This window comes from Coffea eugenioides, chromosome 7, assembly GCF_003713205.1.
Source record: "Coffea eugenioides isolate CCC68of chromosome 7, Ceug_1.0, whole genome shotgun sequence".
Taxonomy (NCBI): domain Eukaryota; kingdom Viridiplantae; phylum Streptophyta; class Magnoliopsida; order Gentianales; family Rubiaceae; genus Coffea; species Coffea eugenioides.
In genome coordinates this window covers 13,718,811-13,739,377 of record NC_040041.1, presented here as the reverse complement: position 1 = coordinate 13,739,377, position 20,567 = coordinate 13,718,811, and the positions used below count along the sequence as shown (strand labels likewise).

General features: G+C 34.8%; 2 protein-coding genes and 1 long non-coding RNA gene across 4 annotated transcripts; 2 read left to right on the top strand and 1 right to left on the bottom strand.

Moving 5' to 3' along the window:
- Positions 1–1,726: 1,726 nt before the first annotated feature.
- Positions 1,727–5,766, bottom strand: LOC113778391 (probable disease resistance protein At5g63020). The gene is made up of 3 exons (XM_027323792.1): positions 5,705–5,766; positions 2,099–3,518; positions 1,727–1,852 (listed from the first exon to the last, which is right to left on the bottom strand). The coding sequence occupies exons 2-3, from the start codon at positions 3,512–3,514 to the stop codon at positions 1,823–1,825; spliced, it is 1,446 nt and encodes a 481-aa protein (XP_027179593.1). The 5' UTR covers positions 3,515–3,518; positions 5,705–5,766; the 3' UTR covers positions 1,727–1,822.
- LOC113778393 lies at positions 1,768–2,424 on the top strand. Its single transcript, XR_003469260.1, has 3 exons — positions 1,768–2,000; positions 2,106–2,228; positions 2,334–2,424. It is a non-coding gene; the product is annotated as an uncharacterized LOC113778393 (long non-coding RNA).
- Positions 5,767–10,756: 4,990 nt separating the features above from the next.
- LOC113778559 (probable disease resistance protein At4g27220) lies at positions 10,757–20,451 on the top strand. 2 transcript variants are annotated; one of them, XR_003469287.1, is made up of 4 exons: positions 10,757–10,923; positions 15,049–18,048; positions 19,065–19,183; positions 19,686–20,451. XR_003469287.1 is itself a non-coding variant. In XM_027324000.1 (3 exons), the coding sequence occupies exon 2, from the start codon at positions 15,054–15,056 to the stop codon at positions 18,024–18,026; it is 2,973 nt and encodes a 990-aa protein (XP_027179801.1). In that variant the 5' UTR covers positions 10,757–10,923; positions 15,049–15,053; the 3' UTR covers positions 18,027–18,048; positions 19,686–20,451. The 2 variants fall into 2 exon arrangements, 1 of the variants encoding a protein (XP_027179801.1); XM_027324000.1 differs by lacking the exon at positions 19,065–19,183.
- The last annotated feature ends 116 nt before the right edge of the window (positions 20,452–20,567 follow it).

Below are 20,567 nucleotides of genomic sequence, written 5' to 3'. Positions count from 1 at the left end.
GTTCCAACTTTCAATTGCTTAACTAGTTTTGTACCCGTTCGTTGAGCGGGAATCTTCGAAAAATAATAAACTATTTAGTCAATTTTATAAAAATATCGATAAGAAATACAAACTTAATGTATATTTTATTATAACCTTTCTTAAGTATATTACTATATGCGTATGGTAATATAAAGTATTCTTATAATATAAATTTGAACATCTAATTCAGTAAATAATAATTCAAAAATGGAAAAAATAACATTCGACAATACCATAACATTCAAAAACTTGAAAATAAATAAAAAGTGCAGTAAATAGTATCAAATAATATTCTACTCTTCAGAAACTTGTTTTTGTTTTTCTTCTGTTTGAATATTCTCCTTGATTTGTCCGTATAAATCAGCATTTATTGATTTTCCATTATCACTGCATGATAGCAAAGCAGGATAACTAAGTATAAAAAAATAAATGATTTATCGCATTCAAGATTGTGTATAACAATACATAAAGATTATAATTTAAGAAAGTAAAATAGTATATTAAATCTACCTTCTCATGGAAATCTTTTTATGAGGATTCCTTTCATGTGTGGTTTTCGTTGAACCTTCTGATGAATGATTCATATGAAGTGTATTGAAATGTTGTTGATTAAAATCATGTGTTATACTAATTGGGATCTGGGAAGAAGATACTTCAGGTTGGTATTGGTTATCGATTCCACCAATCTGATAATGATTTATCAAAATTAAAGACAAAAATATTATGTGAGATATAATATGTGAAATAAAAGAGAAATTTATTACTAAATATTATGCGAGATTGTTTACCTACCTTGAAAGATCACTTCAACTATATTGAGTCCTTTAAGTACATGGACTCCTATTGTATGGGTCCACACACTAAATATTCCCCACCATCTGAGCAGAGATGTATTGTGAATCCTATAACCTAGCAATGAGTATAACCTGCATGTTTTGATTAACAACGAATAGGTTTATAGGAATTTACAAACCCGTACTCAAATAGGAATTTGTATTTGACTGTTCGGGTCAAATACATATAGTTAATTGGATTCAATTAACTTTTTCTTTTTCATAAATTTCATGCTATGCACTATGTCTTGATAACGCATTTAATAATAAAATTTATTAAGAATCCTATTTCCAACATCAGATATTGACTTCTGTTATTAATGGTTCCTTTTGAAATTAGTTACTTTTCTACTTCTTGTAGTGATAACGATTCTTATTTACTTCGGTTCCCTATGCAGTACACAATTATTGGCATGAATTTGGAGATATATCTAATAGAGATATTTATGTCTCTTTTATTTATATCGCATTACTTTCCAGTTCTTTTTTTGGGTAGGAAATAAGAATCATATAATATTAAGAATTCTTATAGGAAATCAGAATTGATATATATCTAAACAAAAAAAGGAGCAAGTCACGTAGGAAACTACTTGTTGTCTCGTTAAGCCAGGTAGGAAAGATGAAAACATGAAAGGATAAGAATGAAAATACGACTTTATTATATATATATATATATTTTTTGACATGCATAAACATGATTCAAAAGGCAAATTGGTGTATAGTAAAAGGACAAAAAGAAAAGAGGATTTGGATCTCTATACATTTACTTTCAACTACTCAGTTGGGGTGTTTACCAGCGGGAGACAGAAGGGAAGAGATCCCCAGTCGCATCGTTTTTGGATGGGAATGGCAAACAGAGAAACAGGAAAGCTTCGACAAGGTCGAAAGAGCAAATTTCTGGCTTCTGAGTTGAACCTCCAGGAACGTTTTCGCTTGTCCAACTCCAACCGATTAACAGCATAGCATGGTCACTGGGATATGGCATTCTGTTGATATGTCTATTAATTTGCACAAAGTTTGTCACTTCCAACTCAAACATTAGTATTCATTGTCTCTACTTTGGGAGAAGAAAAAGAGAGAAAAAAAAAAAAGAGTAATACTATACCTAAAAGCAGAGCAATTTTGGCACTGCCCCATTCGTTAATGGTACCATCTCAACTCAAACAATACTCCCTACTTCCATTGCAATTAGACTTCATTCCTAGTCCTACAAAAGAAAATGCAGGAAAATAATGATGTTTTACCATGTAGGTTGGATCACTCTTCATTATCTCAGTGGCCATGTCTCTCATCAAAGGATGCATCTTCAAGCAATCCACTCCATCATTCACAACACAATCCAGTAAACAAGCCTTCTCGAGTGCTTTGAGTATGGTATGACCCTGATCAAGCTTTGCTTCTCTGCATCTTCTGTCTAGAAATCCTTTCGAGATGAGCCCTCTAACTACTTCATCCCTTGGAACTGTTTCATCTTTCAAGAGGATAGAGCAATGCAAGAAGCTGGTCTTCCACCTTTCATTTCTCAAGCCATAAAAACTGCTTTTCATTACCTCAAAAACCTTGCCATCTGGTCGTTCTTCCATCTCTGCCAATGCATCTCTCCACTCACGAATGTCATTAGCCCCTATCATGCTTCTCGCCTTAGCGATGATCCCAAGCGGCAAACCTCCGTACTTTTCTGAAATAGACCTGGAAATCTCTAGGACATCTGGTGGGAGCTCTTGGTCCCTACTACGAAGTTTCTCCATAAACAGCATCCGACCTTCATCGGCAGAAAGAGGTTCCACCTTAATTTCCTTTTGGCATCCCGTTTTGTTGCATACATCCAATGATCGACTAACCACAATCAACTTCCTCCCTTCTTTTCCTAGAGGAATTCCTACCGTTCCGACATCAATAGGCGTCAATAAACCGTCAAGTATGATCACAAACTTGTTCTTCCTCTCTAATGCCGAGGATAATTTGGCTGCCCTCCTATCATCACCAACATCCATGTTTGGGAGATCGAGACGCAAGACTGTCGCCAAGTCGTCCTGCAATTTGGAGACTTCAGAATTAGCATCACTGAACCAATATACATGCTTCAAAAATTTGTCTTCTTTTAATAGCTGGTTATGGATATGACTTGCTACAGCTGTCTTGCCTACTCCAGGCATACCATAGATCCCAATGCATGAAACCTTGTCATCCATTAACAAAGCCCGTGTGTCTGTCAAATTTTGTTGAACTGATTGGCCTATCAGCTCTTCTGTTACCAAGGGCTTGCTCTCCTCACGGACAGTAATCATATAGCCACTGCAAAATGACCCTTGTTCAAGAAGATCTGATGCCTCCTGAATCATTGCATCAACGTACTGTGCCAATGAAATACGCGAACGAAATGGTCTCCTCTGGTAATCTCTTTTCAGGCTTTGGTATTTCATTTTCTTTCTTTTTACATTTTTCAACCAATCCCCAACTTCCCTCTTTCTTTTATATCCTGAATGTAGGTCTTGCTCATGTCTTATTGTCATGTGTATGTCACGTGCTTTTTTGGTCAGCACACCAATTCTTCTTTCTAGAGTCTTCATCTTTGCGTCAAGGCCTGAGTAACTGCGCATCCACTCTATGCCAAGATTTGCTATAATTCCCAGCAACACGTTCAAAACTGTCTTGAGCATTTTTCTGACAACGAAGCAGAACAAAATGACATTTTATTTTATGTCACCTAAATGAATGGAAATTTGGGCCACAAAAGCAGTACATGTGATCTATAGAGACAATGAACAATAATGAAAGTGAACAGATAGATAACTACGGTGATATGTTTGTTCATTTGAAAGAAGATGATTATCAGCTGCCCTGAACATTACAACGGTAACACAAGAATAATTAGTCTCATTTTAGGTAGAGTAGTATCCACAGATGCAGATGCAATTGTAGATGCCCCTCTTGAGAACAAGTGGATTAGGCAGCCCAAACAGAGGCGGAAAGTGCTACTTCAAAAATTCCAAGTCCATGCATGTAAATAGAACTTCTAATTCCTAAAATCTCAACCTTTAACCAATAAACCAAAGCCTCCTTGGCTCACTTTGTCCCATATTTAATTTCCTTGGAGAAATTGCCATAGAACACTCACCTTTTCTAGTGTTTTCCGTCTAATATTCTATGCCACTTTCGTTGCCTTTTCTTATGCCATTTCCTCTTTTTTTTTACCCCATTCTTCATCAAAGCACCCCCATTTCAGTTAATTTGTGCCAGGAATTTACCCAGTTTAATCTTTCTTTACCTATACCCCTAAATTATTTGTATCTTTTTTCCCTCAATTTTCATAGTATTATCTCTTTCTATCATGCAAATGGACTCTCAATCTGAAAGTTGTTTATGCTGTTCCAATCTACATCCAGGTAGATATGGTTTTGCACTGAGTTAACTCAAGGACATACAAAATGTAAGAGTTTGCAGGGGAAGAAGGTGAGAGGTTGGGGGAGGTGGGGAGGAGGAGATGGGCCGCGGGTGAAAGGGAAAGGGGAAGGGATAGCGAGGAGTAGGAGTGCAAACAAATCGAGTTGAATTGAATCTAAGTTTTGACCTAATAAAATCGAGTCTCAACCTAAGTTTATGAAGTTCGAATTCGATGAGTTCAAAATGTAAAGCTCGAGTTTGAGCTCAACTCAAATTCGAGTTGAGTTCGAGTTTAAAAAAATAAAAAATAATTATTTTATTTTTAAAAAATAAAAAATAATTATTATTATTTTTCTTAACAAATAATAAAATTTTAGGGATATATATATGTAATTTTACTGTTAAAATAAAAAATAAAAATATATTTATTAAAATAGAAAATAATATATATATATATATATATAATTGAGCTCGAACCGACTCGCGAACTAACAAGTTTAGTATTTTTGAACTTGAGTTCGAATTCGAGTTTGTAGTTAGCTTGAGTTTGATGTTGACCGAGTTCGAGTTGAACTCGGACTCGAGCCGCTCGATTCGTTTGCAACCCTAATGAGGACGCAGGGCAGGGACGGTTGATGTGTTAACCATCCGTCAACCGTTCCTAAATAGTGTAACATTTTTTGATTGTTTTGTAACTCTTTGTAAATTTCTTGTACATCCTTATAATAGAGGTGTGATATTCTGTTACTGTTCACGTGGGTCTCATATGTAATAATTGTGTCTTTGTTTTTAAGTTTTACAAGTAGTTCAAATAGAGTTATACTTTGTTCCAAAAATATTATATTGTTCCGAACGGTTATTACTCACAACCGTCCAAATCCTGTATCCAGTGAGGCAAAAGATGGTGAGGGAAGAGCGAGGAATGGAGGGGGCAACTGTATGACACCTTCAAAAACACTTTTAAACACCAATTTTTAAGGATAATTTCAAAAATCTCCTTTTAAGTTTTCTCACCATAACGCCGCCCTCTTCTCAAGTTTAAAAAATATACACTTATCTTCTTTGTCAGCCAATTATGGCCTAATACTAATATCAATAGTGGTGAAATGATTCTTATACCCTATCTTTGATTGAGATATATATTTTGAAGTAATTACAGATTGCACCGATATAAATAGGAGTATGTAGCAATTTTCTTCATATTTTTAAAAAATATAAAAATTTCCTTGCGATAACTAGCACCACTAACCTTCTGATGATTCTCCACTTATAATATCTTGGATAAATATGCCCACGTTGTTTTATGCTCTTCTATTTTAACCCAAACCTCGGATACAGGGCCAATCCAAATTTTATTAATGCAAAATAAAATAGAAGTGATGGAGAGAGACAAAAAGCTAACTTCCAGTACATATGAAAAAAAGCGAACATTACTCAGTCACATAATGAGTATATGGAAATCTAACCTTATCTAAACTAAGAGTGGTGTGTAGCCTAGATGGATCTGTAGTCAGGATTCAAAAATCCGGTCGTCAGCCAAGTATAGTGAAGTCAAATATCAGCAGCCGTGCTAGGACCATCAAGTTGCACCAGTTGGAGTCTAACTTTGAGTAAAACCTTGCACAAATGCCAAGTAGAAATATCAATTAAATGAATAAGCGAAACCAACAACTTTAAAGTTAATCTTATACGCACTGGCACTGATAATGTACACACTATCATGGTTAGATGCATGATGCATATACAATAACAGTGCAATAACAGAAGCAAAAGGGGTTGTCTTTTTACCTTAAAACTACTGAACCAAATAGCCAAGAAACTTGGCAGAGAATAATGGAACAAAGATGTGATATGATTAGGAGTACTCAACAGCATCAGCTAGAGAACAACGAAGGTAGAAGAAGGGAGTCTTTCCCCAGGATATGATGAAAGAGGGAGGAGGGAAATGAGGCATTAGGAGTTGTATTGTACGTTCTTATTCCAAAAGTTGTAATGGTTTTTTGGTTTTTAGACACAGCACTGAAAAGAGGAGGAAAATGATCAGAAGCTCTCTTGGAGATTTACTTTTGGTCTAGGGATACATGGTCTCAGCATGAGGTATCATCATGCAAACATGAAAATTGGAAACACGTAGTTATGTAAAGTGATTGAAAAAAATTCAGATAATTTTCTTCCTGCTATTGAATTCTTGCCGTGCTTTCTACCAAAAAAAAAATATTAAAATCTTATAATGTGCTTCAAGTGGATCAATATATATTTTGTACTTTGTATTAATCTAAAACATACAATGCCCCCGGGGCTTGGTCCGGTGACATGGGGTTGCTGAAGATGGGGCTTGGTCTCTAGCTCGAGCCTCGCTGCCAACAAGTTACGGAGGCAGGGGATTTAGTCTGCGGGGTCCACTCCTTGCGGGAAATTCCTAAAAAAAATTTTAAAAAAAATCTAAAACATACAATGATTTTACTACGTTTGGCTAGTATAGTTTTACTTTTTCATTTTTTTATAACTACACAAATAATCACAAATCAAACTTGCTAATCATGATATTTTTCTTTTCTAGTTGAATCTTGGTTGCATCACCAAATGATTTACTAATAATGTCAGAAGAATTTATCTGCACTAGGCATTAGACAGGACTCTTCTGTTGGTTAAAAAAGCACAAGACCGCTAAAACGGTTTAATTATTGGCTACCCCAAGTCCAAGTTCAGAATTAAGAAGAACAAGTACAAGTATCTGTGGTGTGCCGCCTATAAAAAGCTACCTACTGTGAGTAGTGGAAAAAGGTCAAGCTTGAAGCCTTGAACTACATTTATTATTATTGCAATAATTTGTAAATGCTGCACCTTGGGCCACCTCATTAAACAGGTTTTACCTTGTTTAAAAAGCGCCTATAAATTGATTTTCAAAATGTACATTACACACACACGCGCAGATGTACCTAAGTTGAGAAGGCTTTGGTCTAATTACTAAACTTGAGACCTAAGTTCCTGTTTAATAACCAAATTTAATACTTAAATTTAATGAGTTAAATCTTAATATGTTTAGACACGTTTGATAATCAAGAATATCTGAATTAATTAAGTGCAATGAATTTTTTAGGCCAAATTAATGTGATATATGCTCAATGTATCAAATTTAAGCTCATAATCCAATTCAGTACTTAAATTTAATAGACTCGGATCTTAACTTGTTCAGACGCGTTTGATAACAAAAAACTGAATATTTGAATTAATTAAGTGGCACTGAATTGTTAAGGCAAAACTTACTCCTAAAAATAAGTGATAAGTTATTCACTTAGCACTTAATATGATATACACTCGAATGTATCGGATTTAGTGCTTAAAAATCAATAACTTAATAGATTCATATTTCATATTTCATATTTCAGTTTTATCAAATGCGCATCTTAATACTTAATAATTTAGTAATTTAATAGATTCATATTTCAAATTTCAGTTTTCAAACTTCAACTTTATCAAACGTATCCTTAGAGTTCTTGGGTTCAAATCCCTTTCATCCTTCTTGTTTCTTAGATCCCTCCCTCCCCATTTTTTTTTTTTTAAAAAAACAGAGTTTATCTTCAAATTTATCTTCAAAATGTGTGTGTGTACACACATAATCTCTCTCTCTCTCTCTCTCTCTCTCTCTCTCTGTGCACAAAAGTCACTTTGCTTTGTTACGCAGATTCTTTTTTACAAATTTTTTCCCTTTGGTACTACGACCCACCATCCTAGGAATTCATAGGGAAAAAGAAAGAAATTTCCTCCTATTATCTCCAATCTCAATTGACGCATTGACCCCGCGGTCAATGACTGAAATTTGCTAATTGCTTAACCGCGTAATCCTGCATACTTCTACACAAGGAAGACCCGAAGATAACAGGTAAATCCGATTAAATTTCCAAGAATAATTTCCTTCACTCCAGCAAAATAAAGGACATTTCTTTGAAGTTGCTAATTGCATGCTTTCATCCTCCGGGCACATTAGTCATTTTGGTCCACCTGGCATGAACGTGACATCTGCTATGGTGTACCTTTCCTTTCCTTTTTTTTTTCCCCAAGATTGCTATCTTTTTTTCCATTTGGATTTGGATTTTTTTATACTCCTAATGTTTTCAGGGCATCCCGACAATTGTAATAACTTGCAAAATTCAACTAGGGTTTTGGGGTCTCACAAGTTTTAGTTCAATCTAGATGTTTCAATCTAACAATATTATATATCGGGTGTAAATAGTTCTTGTTTCAATCTAACAACATCAAGTGTAAATAGTTCTAGTTCAAACTAGTTGTTTCAATCTAACAATATCGGGTGCAATTTTGATGTAAGTTAGTTGTATAAGTTACAAACTTAAATTTTATACCAAATTAAATTATGTCAATTTACATCACAAGTTTCATTTCAAACCAATTGTTTCAATCTAACAATATCGGGTGTAAATTCGTGCAATTTCGATGTAATTGTAATTTTTGTAGAAACTTAGTTATATTAGTTACAAACTCAAATTTTATACAAAAAATTGTGTCAATTTAGATCACATGTTTTCTTCCTGCTATTGAATTCTTGCCATGTTTTCTACCCCAAAAGCAAAAAAGAAAATTAAAATCCTATAATGTGCTTCAAGTGGATCAATAATATATATTTTGTACTTTGTATTAATCTAAAACATACAAATGACTGTCACTACGTTTGGCTAGTAGAGTTTACTTTTTCATTTTTTTTAACTACACAAATAATCACAAATCAAACTTGCTAATCATGATAATTTTCTTTTCTGGTTGAATCTTTCTACACTTTGTAAAACAATATATTCTGGTATGAGTGTTATAAATATTTGTTACAAACTTGTATCACCAGATTAACATACTGTGATTAGTGGAAAAGGGTCAAGCTTGAACTGCATTCTTAGTGTAATAATTTGTAAATACTGCATCTTAGGGGCCACCTCATTAAGCAGGTTATACCTTGTTTAAAAAGTGATCTACAAATTGATCTTCAAAACGTACATTACACACACACACAAGTACTTACGTTGAGAAGGTCTTGGTCTAATTGATAAAGTTGAGACTCCCGAACTGAGAGCTCTTCAATTCAAATCTCCCTTCATCCTCCCTCTTTCTTAAATCCCTGCCTCCCTAACTTGGAGAAAAAAATTTAAATAGAAATCTACAAATTTATCCTCAAAATGTACATTACACACACACACATGCACATATACACAAACACATATATGTATGTGTGATTGTGTGTGTGTATATATACATGTGTATGTGTGTGTATATAGACACACACTCTACAAAAGTCAACTTGCTTTGTCACCAAGGTTCTTTTTTACAATTTTTTTTTCCCTTTGGTACTAAGACCCACCTTCCTAGGAAGTTACAGGGAAAATGAGAGCAAATTTCCTCCTATTATCTCCAATCTCCATCGACGCATTGACCAAGGTCAATGACCGAAAGTCACGAATTGCTTAACCGCGTAATCTGTACACTTCTACACGGCGAAGACAGGAAGACGACAGGTAAATCCAATGGAATTTACAAGAATAATTTCCTTCACTTCAGCAAAAATGAAGGACATTTCTTTGAAGTTGCTCATTGCATGCTTTCACCCTCCAGGCTCATTAGTCATTTTGGTCCACATAGCGTGCACGTGACATTGCTATGGTGCTCTACCTTTCCTTTTTTTTTTTTCTTTTTCAAGATTGCTATCTTTTTTTCCATTTGGATTTTGGATTTTTTATACTCCTAATGTTTTAGGGCATCCCAACAATTATAATAACTTGTAGAATTCAATGAGGGATTTGGGGCCTCACAAGTTCTATCTCAAACCAGTTGTTTCAATCTAACAACATCGATGTAAATTTGTAAATTTTCGATGTAATTGTAATTTTTGTAGAAATTTAGATGTATAAGTTACAAATTCAAATTTTATACCAAAAACTATGTCAATTTACATGACATGTTGTAAGAATTACACAACTGATTTGAACTGGACAATAACTCAACTTGTGAGCTCTAGATCCATTCAACCAGTGCTTGCATGTTAAGCATCTAGACTCTTAAAGATTTTTTTTCTAAGCTTATAATATAATATTGATAGTTGTTGAACCATTTATCAATTTTTCAACAGCACTAAATTATCAAATAGTGACTTTGCAAATAGAAATTGCAGACTCATTATGTTGATATACACATTGGATGGTGAAATAAGTGTTTTTGACTCTTAGATTGTAATAATTTTAAAATTATAAATTATAAATCACTAAGATATATATTGAGGGACTGATACCCAAAAAGGACCGCAAAATTTTCCTACTTTTTGTGCCTCAAGTCAAGGTTTAAAAAAGGGCAAAAAAAAAAAAACAAAAGAAAGAGAGGTGAATTGATGATAAGTAACATTTAGGAGGCAAAATCACACAAGCTTATAACAACAGGGGGTTAACGGCAATATTACCCTACAGAATTTCGAAGAAAACTGCAGGAAATTTCTTCACATTTTCCGCTATTGACTTCCAAGTTCCCACCTGAAAGTCTTGGCCTTTCGTCATTTGAGTCAACTCGGACTCATGTATTTACTTCACTATACATTTCTGGAGAAATTTTATCTGCATCTGTTCTTCCAGATCGTCCAGGCGGCACCAGCTTCTCTCCATCAAGTTTCGTGAATTTCAGCGCAGCATTTGAGGTAATACGACAATTATTGTTTGCGTTTTATGATTTTCGATGAATTTTCTGTGTCTGATTAATTTTGAATTCAAATGTACGAAGAATTTTTTAGTTCTAGGTTTCCAAAAAGCATGAATAATTTCATATTAAGCTGAATTTTTTTTTGGTTTTTTGTTTTTCTTGGTTTTTTTGGTTAATTTCTTGTTGGGAATTGCTTAGGGGTAGTTTTCATTGGAATAGTTCCTTGTCTTGTTTTTGTTCTTGGTTAATTTTACGAATTTTTTAAATGCAAATAATTTGCCTGTTCTTCATTGCAATTTTAGGATGTATTTGTTTCAACTGATTAGTAAAGTGAGCAAGTGATTTGAAAAGTTGCATAAAGGAACGAGTGTTGAGCTTTTTCAATCTGGATTCAATCAGCAAGGATTTATCAGGGTTTTATGAAGAATTTCAAATGGATGCTTATGGATTGGAATAAATCGTTTGAAAACAAAAAGCATTTGAACAAATTAGTTAAACCCACTGTTCAGTACTGAACCTTGTTTAATCATAAAATGATGAAATCTGATTTAGATGCAATGTGAAAAAATCCAAAAAATAAAAAAGACCAGGTACCATTACTACTCATTTGCCATGTCCAAGCTTGCTCATCGCATGACGATAAACTCACCAAATTCAGACCTTCGTAGCGAAAAAGTGAATCGGGGTTTAGGGCAAAATTATCAGATGCTCCATGTGCACCAGTTGACATTGCTATGTGGTGCATTGGTATCAATCATGGTTGTCAAAATCGCGATCCGGATCGTACGATCCTACGGTCCTACGATTCGGATCAGCAAAATCGATTTGGATCGTGCATAGAATCAAAAATTGCCTTAATATGCATAGAATCATTAGAATCATTAGAATCGTTAGTGAAATCATAGGATTGTACAATCCTATGATCCCATTGCGATCCTATGAATTTTTGAAAATTTTGTAAATGTGGGGCTAAATTTTGAAACTAAATGGAAACATTTGGAGCAGGTTTGTAACTTATCAAAGAATTAGATCCCTTAATTATAATTTTGCAACAATTTTTATCTCAAAAACAAAAGTTACAACAAAAAAAGTTTCAGGAATAAATGAATGAAACAAACAGAGACAAAGTCACAAAGGACAAAAAGAGAGAAATCCTCGTTGGTTTTTCCCCATCTCCATTCCAAACTTCTTTTCCATCTAGATTCCAATAAAATTTTCCAAAATTTTGCTAATCTCCCATTTCTAATTCTCTATTGATTTTGTATCCTTGTTTCAGCTCAAGGAATTTCCAGTAGAAGAAGTCGCCCAACGAAAACAACCACGAGTACCCGTAACCCCTAATTTGATTGTTTTTTTTAATTATGCCTATCAGCTATATATGTGTACTAAATGCTTTTAATATTAAGTGTTAAGATGGGTTGTATTCTTATTTTTAATTAGACAAGATGCCCAGACCTTTTTTTTTCATTTTAGGGTTCCGTTGCTTTTTTTTTTTTTTTTTTTGTAGCTATTTTGTGACATTAAAATATATATAGTTGTGGATTTTATTCTAGTGCTTGTTTCTAATATTTGTTGTCCTTGTATTACTTAATATTCTTGTGAATTGCATTTGAAGTTGTGTTAATGGTGTTTATTCTTCTATGTTGGTCTAGATTTTACTAGAGGTCAAAAAAGGTCTAAAAATAATTGAGATACGTAAATAATTAATGATTTTAATGTTGGAGGGAAGTTATGACTTTTTATTATTGTTGGAGATTAACGCTTATGTTAGATTTGAAATTATTGTTGTGTAAACTGTAAAGCATTTGGTTTTAAAACTTGTAATCATAATTTATAACTGTTTATATTCTTTTTCTTTATTGCTTGTCAAACTATAGGTAAAACATGCTATATGTTTATCAATAATTTACTTATTTGATATCATTTTGGTTGTACAAAGTTGTCTATGAACTTCAAATTAATTAATTTAGTTAATTTGGAAGTTTTTGGTGGGATCTTACGATCTAATGATCCGATCCTATAAAACTAAAATTGATCCTACATAAGATCCCGATTTTGCAAACCTTGGTATCAATAACCGATCACCAAGTAATGTTGGTGGGTCATACCTTGTCTAGCAGGTAGTAGACAAGGTATGGCGCATCGTGGTCAATAATTGGTATTAGTACACTATATGGCATTTCGCGTGGTACACATGGACCTTCTTGGGGTTTAGGCATATACTCAAACTCCTGGTTGGCTTTCGTCTAAACATCCCTAAGATAAAAGCTTGCTTGAAGATTAGTCCCATTTTGGTAAAAAAATAATGATGGTTTTCTTTGTTCACACAACAAAGTTTTGTTGAGCTAATGCAAGGTCACAACTAGAGGTGTCAAAATAGGTGACTTGGGTGGGTTAAAATAGGTAACGAGTATAAATGAGTCAACCCATTTATGTCCATTTAATTAGATGGTTATAAATGGATAAGTCAAAAAATGAGTTGAGTAATTCAATTACTCATTTATAACCCATTTATTCTAATTTTTTATAGATCCACCTAAATTCATTTTGTAAACTAAATTACCAATTTATACCACCCTTTGCAGTTTGCATCCATCATTAATTTTAAATAGCTACTTATAATGCCCAATAAGTCTAATTACCATTTTTTTTCATCTGTACGCTATGTCGCAAAATTGCATACTGTTTAATAATTGAACAATAAGAATATAAAATTTTGGACTAAATAATATGAAAGTTAACATAAAAACTTAATCCAAAAACTTTTAACCCCTAACATTTTTTTCTGTGTGTAAATTTAAATTTTCATTTTGGAAAGGTAGGAAAGGAGGATAAAGATTGTCATAAATTGGTAATGCTGAAAAATGAGTAAGTTAACAAACTACGAGAAAATAAAATGCTGAGATAAAACCAACAAATAATAATAATAATTGAAACAAAAGTAGTTAACATCATAAAAAAATGAAGAATCTAAGAACTTGAAACTGGATACTAGGAAAACACTAACAAAAACACTAATGAAAACGCGATAGAAAAATCTCCAAGTGTATAGTTATTTTTTGTTGTTAAGTTGAAAACTAGCCAACAGATTCTCCCACATTTTCATTAGGTTCTCCATTTTCTGATGCTACGTTTGGTCAAAGGTGCTGAAGAAATTAAAATACTATTGTTGAACACAATTCTAAATGGATGTGATTGTGAAGACAATTCTAAATAGGTTAATTAGGTTTGGTGGGTTACCCAATTATACCAATTTAGTAAATGGGTATTATTGGATAACCCATTTGTACTCATATATAAAAACTTAAGATACTTATACCCAACTATTCATGGGCGGGTATGGGTAAATTTAACTAAATGGGTTTGTTTGACACCTATAGTCACAACTAACATTCCTTCCATAGCCAAATTGATAAAAGTGACTCATGTGGTTCAATCAGAATTCAAACACCTACTCGGTCTGTAATTCTTCTTGGTAAATTTGCTATCTTGTATGTGGCGATTATACAGGATTAACAGAGACTTTGTTTTTTGCCTTGTTCGAAAGCGAGAATGGCTAAAGAAAACAAATAGAAAGAAAGAGAAGGAAAAGAAATATGAGATTGCGCTGATTGGTAGATTGAAATCATAGAAAGAGTTAGAGAGAGGAATTTCAAATGACATTACTTGAATGAATTTCCATTCCAATTGTTTCTAATAGGTGAAATCCTTTGGGACTTACGGTGGATTCTAAATCTGAAGAGTCTCGAGTTATCCAAACAACTCCAATGGACTTGGCCTGTAGGGTATCAAATCCAAACAGTTCAAATACACCTTTTCAAGAGGATTCTGTATGTATTGTGTCAGAGATGCATTACAAGTAAAATCAATTAAAGTTAAAACATATTATTAAAATAATCCTTGAACTATAAAAACAGAGTTGGCCAAGGAGTAATGTCCGTGAAGCTCATCATGAATTTATTGTTAGATACTAACTCTGACATTGTCAGCAATTTCATTGAGGAATTTTATAATATCCATCAACTGATTTCGTAAGGCTTATATGCTTTCAAAAACCTTTGATGTTTTGTCTTTAGTTTTTGGGAAACCAAGTTAATTGTTCCTCTTTTTTTTTTTTGGGTAGGGAACATGGCTAATAAACTTATAGACCTTGGTATCAGACCATTACGTGGTTACATTTCCCTTGAGAAGAAGATGCAACATGTTCAAAAAGAACTTGATCATTTGAGGCATCAATGGGACAATATGATCGCGAGAGTCCAAGGTGCACAGTCACACCTGCGAAAGAAAAGGAAGAGGGCAGTTGAAGAGTGGCTTAAAGCAGTAGATGAAATAAAAATAGAATTTGGAAGCCTCAAAGAACAAGCCCAGCAAGCTAGCTTTTACAGTATATATGCGCGTTTGAAGATGGTGCAACATGCTGATAAAATGATTAAGGAAGTTACAGAGCTGGGTGCATCTCTAGAGGAGATTTTGCCTGATGGGCTGCTAGTAGAAACAGAGTGGCAAGGCCAAAAAATTGAAACAAATTTGAAAGAAATCTGGGCATGGCTTATGAATGATGGGATCTCAAGTGTTGGAATATATGGTATGGCAGGAGTAGGCAAGACAACTTTAGCAAAACGTATCTATGAGGATTTTGTCATTGGAACTAAATTCTCTGATAAAGTTTACTGGGTTACTGCCTCACAAGAGGGGACCATCCATAAATTACAAGACAGTGTTGCCATAGCCATAAATGTGGATCTCTCAAATGAGGAAGATGAGAGGAAAAGGGCAGCCAAATTGTTCCTGGCATTAAGCAGAATGGAAGATTTTGTGATCATATTGGATGATGTATGGATCCCATTTGACATAAATAAAATTGGAATTCCTTTAGGTTTAGATGGAAGCAAGTTGATAGTAACCAGTCGATCATTAGAAGTGTGTCATCAAGTCGGTTGCCAAAAGGAAATAAAAGTCAAACCTCTTTGCGAGAAAGAAGCTTGGACATTGTTTCTGGAGAAACTTCGCCCTTCACTTGAACTTCCTTTGCATGTAAAGGAGATTGCGAAGTCTATGGTTCAAAGATGCGGTGGTCTGCCACTAGGGATTATCACCTTGGCTGGAAACATGAAGGGAGTGGATGACATTCATGAGTGGAGGGAAGCCTTGGAAGAGTTGGAAGGATCTTTTCTTGGGCAAAATGGCAATCTCTTTGATAGCTTACATCTCAGTTTTAATCACTTGAGAGATAGCAGACTGAAGGAATGCTTCTTGTATTGCTCTTTCTACCCTGAAAACTACAAAATTCCAAGGGATGAATTAATAAGATTGTTGATTTTGGAAGGATTCATGGATAAAAGAAGATCAAGGCTATCGTTATTTGACCAGGGTCATGTGATGCTGAAAAGACTTGAAAGTATATGCTTATTGGAATGCCATACTGAAGTTAATGTGAGTAATTATAGAGAAACTGAATGTGTCAAGATGCATTGTTTGATAAGAGATATGGCACTAACGATAATGGACTTTGACAGTAAGTATATGGTAAAATCTGGAAGATGCTTGAAACATATACCAGATGAGATTGAGTGGAAAGAGGACTTGGAAAAGGTCTCATTGCTACATAACAACATATCATTAATTCCGTCAGGCACATCACCTAACTGTCCTAAACTTTCAAGCTTGAATTTGGCGAGTAATCCATTGAGGTTAATTCCTGATTCATTCTTTTTTCGGTTGAGAGCCCTCCGAGTTCTGAATTTAAGCCGCAACTGTGAACTTGAAATGCTGCCAAACAGTATTTCACAATTGGGGAACCTTACTGCACTGTTACTGTTTGATTGTTGTAGACTCAGTTTTGTACCGCCAATAGGGAAGCTCAAGGCATTAAGGGAGTTAGATTTATGCCATACTGCTATCAACAATGTACCTGAAGGCATGGAAAGATTGGTCAATCTGAACTGCCTAAACATGGATAGTACAGGGTTGAGGATGATTCCAGATGGTACAATATACAGACTCTCCCATCTTCAAAGCCTTCGGATTCCAGAAGATGTGGAAGTCAGAGTAGAAGAACTAAAGGCACTGAAACATCTGGAAGAATTTCAAGGTGGATTTTATGATATAGACACTCTTTGTCATTTTGTTAGGTATCACCAGAGCTATGAAGCTCCCATTTTTTATACTATTGAAGTGAGACCAAGTCTGAGCCTGTTAAGGTTTCTGTCTCCAGGTCCATGCCAAATAACTAACAAGAAGGTGACGCTTAGGGGCATGGAACTAGAAGGAAAGAATGCCATAGTGCTGCCAGAGGACATTCAACAACTTGCTATAATAAAATGTCACGGCCTAGGCACCTGCTTAACTACTGCTTTTTCATTGTTCAATATTCAAAAAAGTGGCTTGACTGGCTGTTTAATTGACAATTGTCCTGAACTAGAGTGCATCATGAAGGTATCCTCTTCTGATGACCAACTAGTTGGAAAGAGAATGTTATCTCCTTGGGCCCCCCTGGAAAGCATTGAGCATTTGAGTCTCCATTTCTTGCCAAATTTTGTTGGACTTTTCAAATGGGAAATTGAGTTTGACCGTCCTCCATGTAGGATCTTTTGCCATCTAAAATCGATTAGCATCAGCCGGTGCAATACGATGACAACAATATTCACACCATGGTTGCTGCAGCACCTGCAAAATCTGGAAGTAGTTGAAGTACTGTCTTGTGATAGATTGGAAGAGATAATAGCTGATAAGGAAGGTGGCAACATGGTTTTCAGTCCAAGTGACGATGACCAACACTCATTCATAACCTACATCAACTTCCCAAGGCTTAAAAAGTTGACTTTACAACATCTACCAAAACTAAGGAGCATCTGTGAGGGAACAATAACCTGTGATTCAATTGAGAATATAAGGTTAATGGGGTGTAAAAATCTTGCATGGATGCCTCTGTCTTTTTCCAGCATCGGTGGACAACCAAATCCTCCCCCGGCCCTTACAGCTGTTGAAATCTTGAAAGAAGAGCTGGAGTGGTGGAAGTTGTTGCAATGGAAAGATCCCGGTTTGGGGAATGTCATACAACCTTTTGTTCAATTTGTTGCTGAATTTCCAGTAGTTTAATCAAGGTTCCTTCGACCCTCAAGTAAGTCTCTCTTTTCCTTCTCAGTTGTTCTCCATGTCCCTGTTACACAACTCCCTATTTGCACTACCAACACTTGTCTGAAATGATCTAACATGAAGATAAAGGCGTGAAGCACCCCAAAAAAAAAAGTGAAACACTAACTACTATGTTGCCTTTTCTTTCAGTTCTGTCAAATTCTGTTCATGTGATCTTATAGGTGAAGTAGCGTTTGAATGATGATCTGTTAGCTAGATGTCAGACAGATTCTTTCACCGATATTACTGTGGCCATTAATTTTGTTTTTTTACCAAATTCTGCTTGTATTTCCCTATGTCATGCATCATTGTGCATGTCCCAGGAGCATTCTGGTTTGGCCCTGATTTCTGCTTTTGCATTAAATCGTGTATGTTGTTTGCTATAGGTAATAACAGTAATTACTTATGTGCACTTTAATACTTTGATTAGTTCCTTGTGGCTGATATGGTGAAGATATCTACTGTTCATTTGCATATTCTCATTTTTATTATTTTGCTTTCTTTAGTTATAATTTGCTTGTTCCATCCTTTTCTGTACACAGCACAGGTTGAATTTATGGTCCCCCAAAAAAAAAATGCAAGAAATCTATCCATCACTGGAGAATGCAAATTGAAAAACTAGAGGTGCAACGCTTATATTTCTAAATTGGTAGTTTGGGCTTGGGGAATATGGACTTCAAGTATTAGTCTCCAGTGGCTATTCATACCATGTCTGTCATTGATAGAAAAGTACTAGTTAATCGAGTATAATATATTCTTGGGGTAGTCAGAGCTTACGAATTCTCAAATCTTGCAAAATAATGGTCTAGACAACTTCCTAATATTTCTCCTTTCGACTGACACATTTAGACCAGTTAAGCAAAGTTTGGAACTTAATTTTGAATTCTTTCTCATAATGGTCGGTTGACTCAATGGCCATTGTTTCCCATTCCATAATAATGACAGCTATTCTGTGTTATTAATATTCAAAATTTGGAGATACTAAGATGATCCCCTTACCAGGGAAAAAAGAAGATACATAAGGTCTCCATCAGAATGGCTGGTGCTCTGGCGAATCTTCTTGATTTGACTTCCAATAAGCCTCTGACCTCATTTTTGCCATGGCATCACCAAATATTCTGGTTGGTGATTGAGATCTTTTACTTTGGCCTTGTTCTCAGTTGCTTTAGATTTTGTAAAATCTAATTATGGAAAGTGATTATAGGAATAATTAGAATCAGCAAAAGCAACTCTTTGGTTGATTGTGGATTTTAGCTTTCTTGGTTATTAAAAAATCTATAATCTGAACACAAAACCAAATAAGAACATCACAAACATGAACAAGCCAAGAAATAATCAAAATAATCAACCGAGAACAAGCCAACATCTACAAACATGGCTAGAAGCCCTTGAATTTCTAGCAGTTTTCATTTTTGGTTTGGCTCTATTGAATCCCAAACTTCTGATTTGCTGAATAATTCCTAAGTTCCAGTTTATGGTGTAATTCCCCTTTCCTTGACTTGACTTGCTTGCATCAGCGCTACCCCTTAGCCTTCTTGGGCCTTGCGGTGTGTTCATATAGGCGATATCTGGTTTATTTTCCTGTGTGTTCTTTTTACTTTAATCTTGACCACATGATTATAGCTTTGCAGCACAGCAGCTGTTGTTGCTGGGAAGCGCCTGAGAATACTCGGAGCCTCTTTTGTGTTCATCCAGAGTTGGAAATGAAGTTTGTTATCATCCTAAATTCCCGTGGAATTTGCGTCAGTGCTTTTCAACCACACCAAGGTTTTGCTTCTCTCAGGAACCCAAGCTAATATGAAGTAAAGACAGTTAATCCCAGTTGCCGAGTCTTAATATAGTTCTGAACCTGCATTTGCTAAGCCAGCTAGGAAATGCCACATAAGCAGTTAACAGTTATGGATTGCCTATCTGCCCTTTTGTACAGTTATTTCTCGACTTTCATTGGCTTTCGATGCTGTCGAATTTGAACTTTTCGGTGCTTAAGAATTTACCCCAGTTCCCTTGAAACCTAGTCCAACTTATTTCAGCGGACACCAAAGTGCTGTCTTTTGGAGGAACAAATTGGACGAGTTGGACATTGTAAAACACAGAAATCTCCAATAAACCAAATGGGGCTTTATTCATGGATTCCTTTTCTTTTCTTAATCATGATGTAGAAAGTGGTTGGAATGTATTTTTGAGAATAAGAAATGCAACAGATCTGAACATTTTGCCTTCCATTATTCCAATAATCAGTTGTGCTCGAAATCTCATTCTTATTTATTCTCTTAGAAACCTCTGTAACCAGAAAGGTTGTCTAGCATTTTAAGCTCATATAGATGTTTAGTTTCCCTCTTTAGAACAATGGCCAAATCCCATATATGGAAGTGTATGATATTTAATTCTATAGTCCCTTTCTTATGGAAGTGTTATTAAGTTACACTTACTTCAGAGTTTGTGACAATTCCAATGTTTAAAATGACAGTTTTTTTTTTTTTTTTGGAGACGATAATTATTATATAA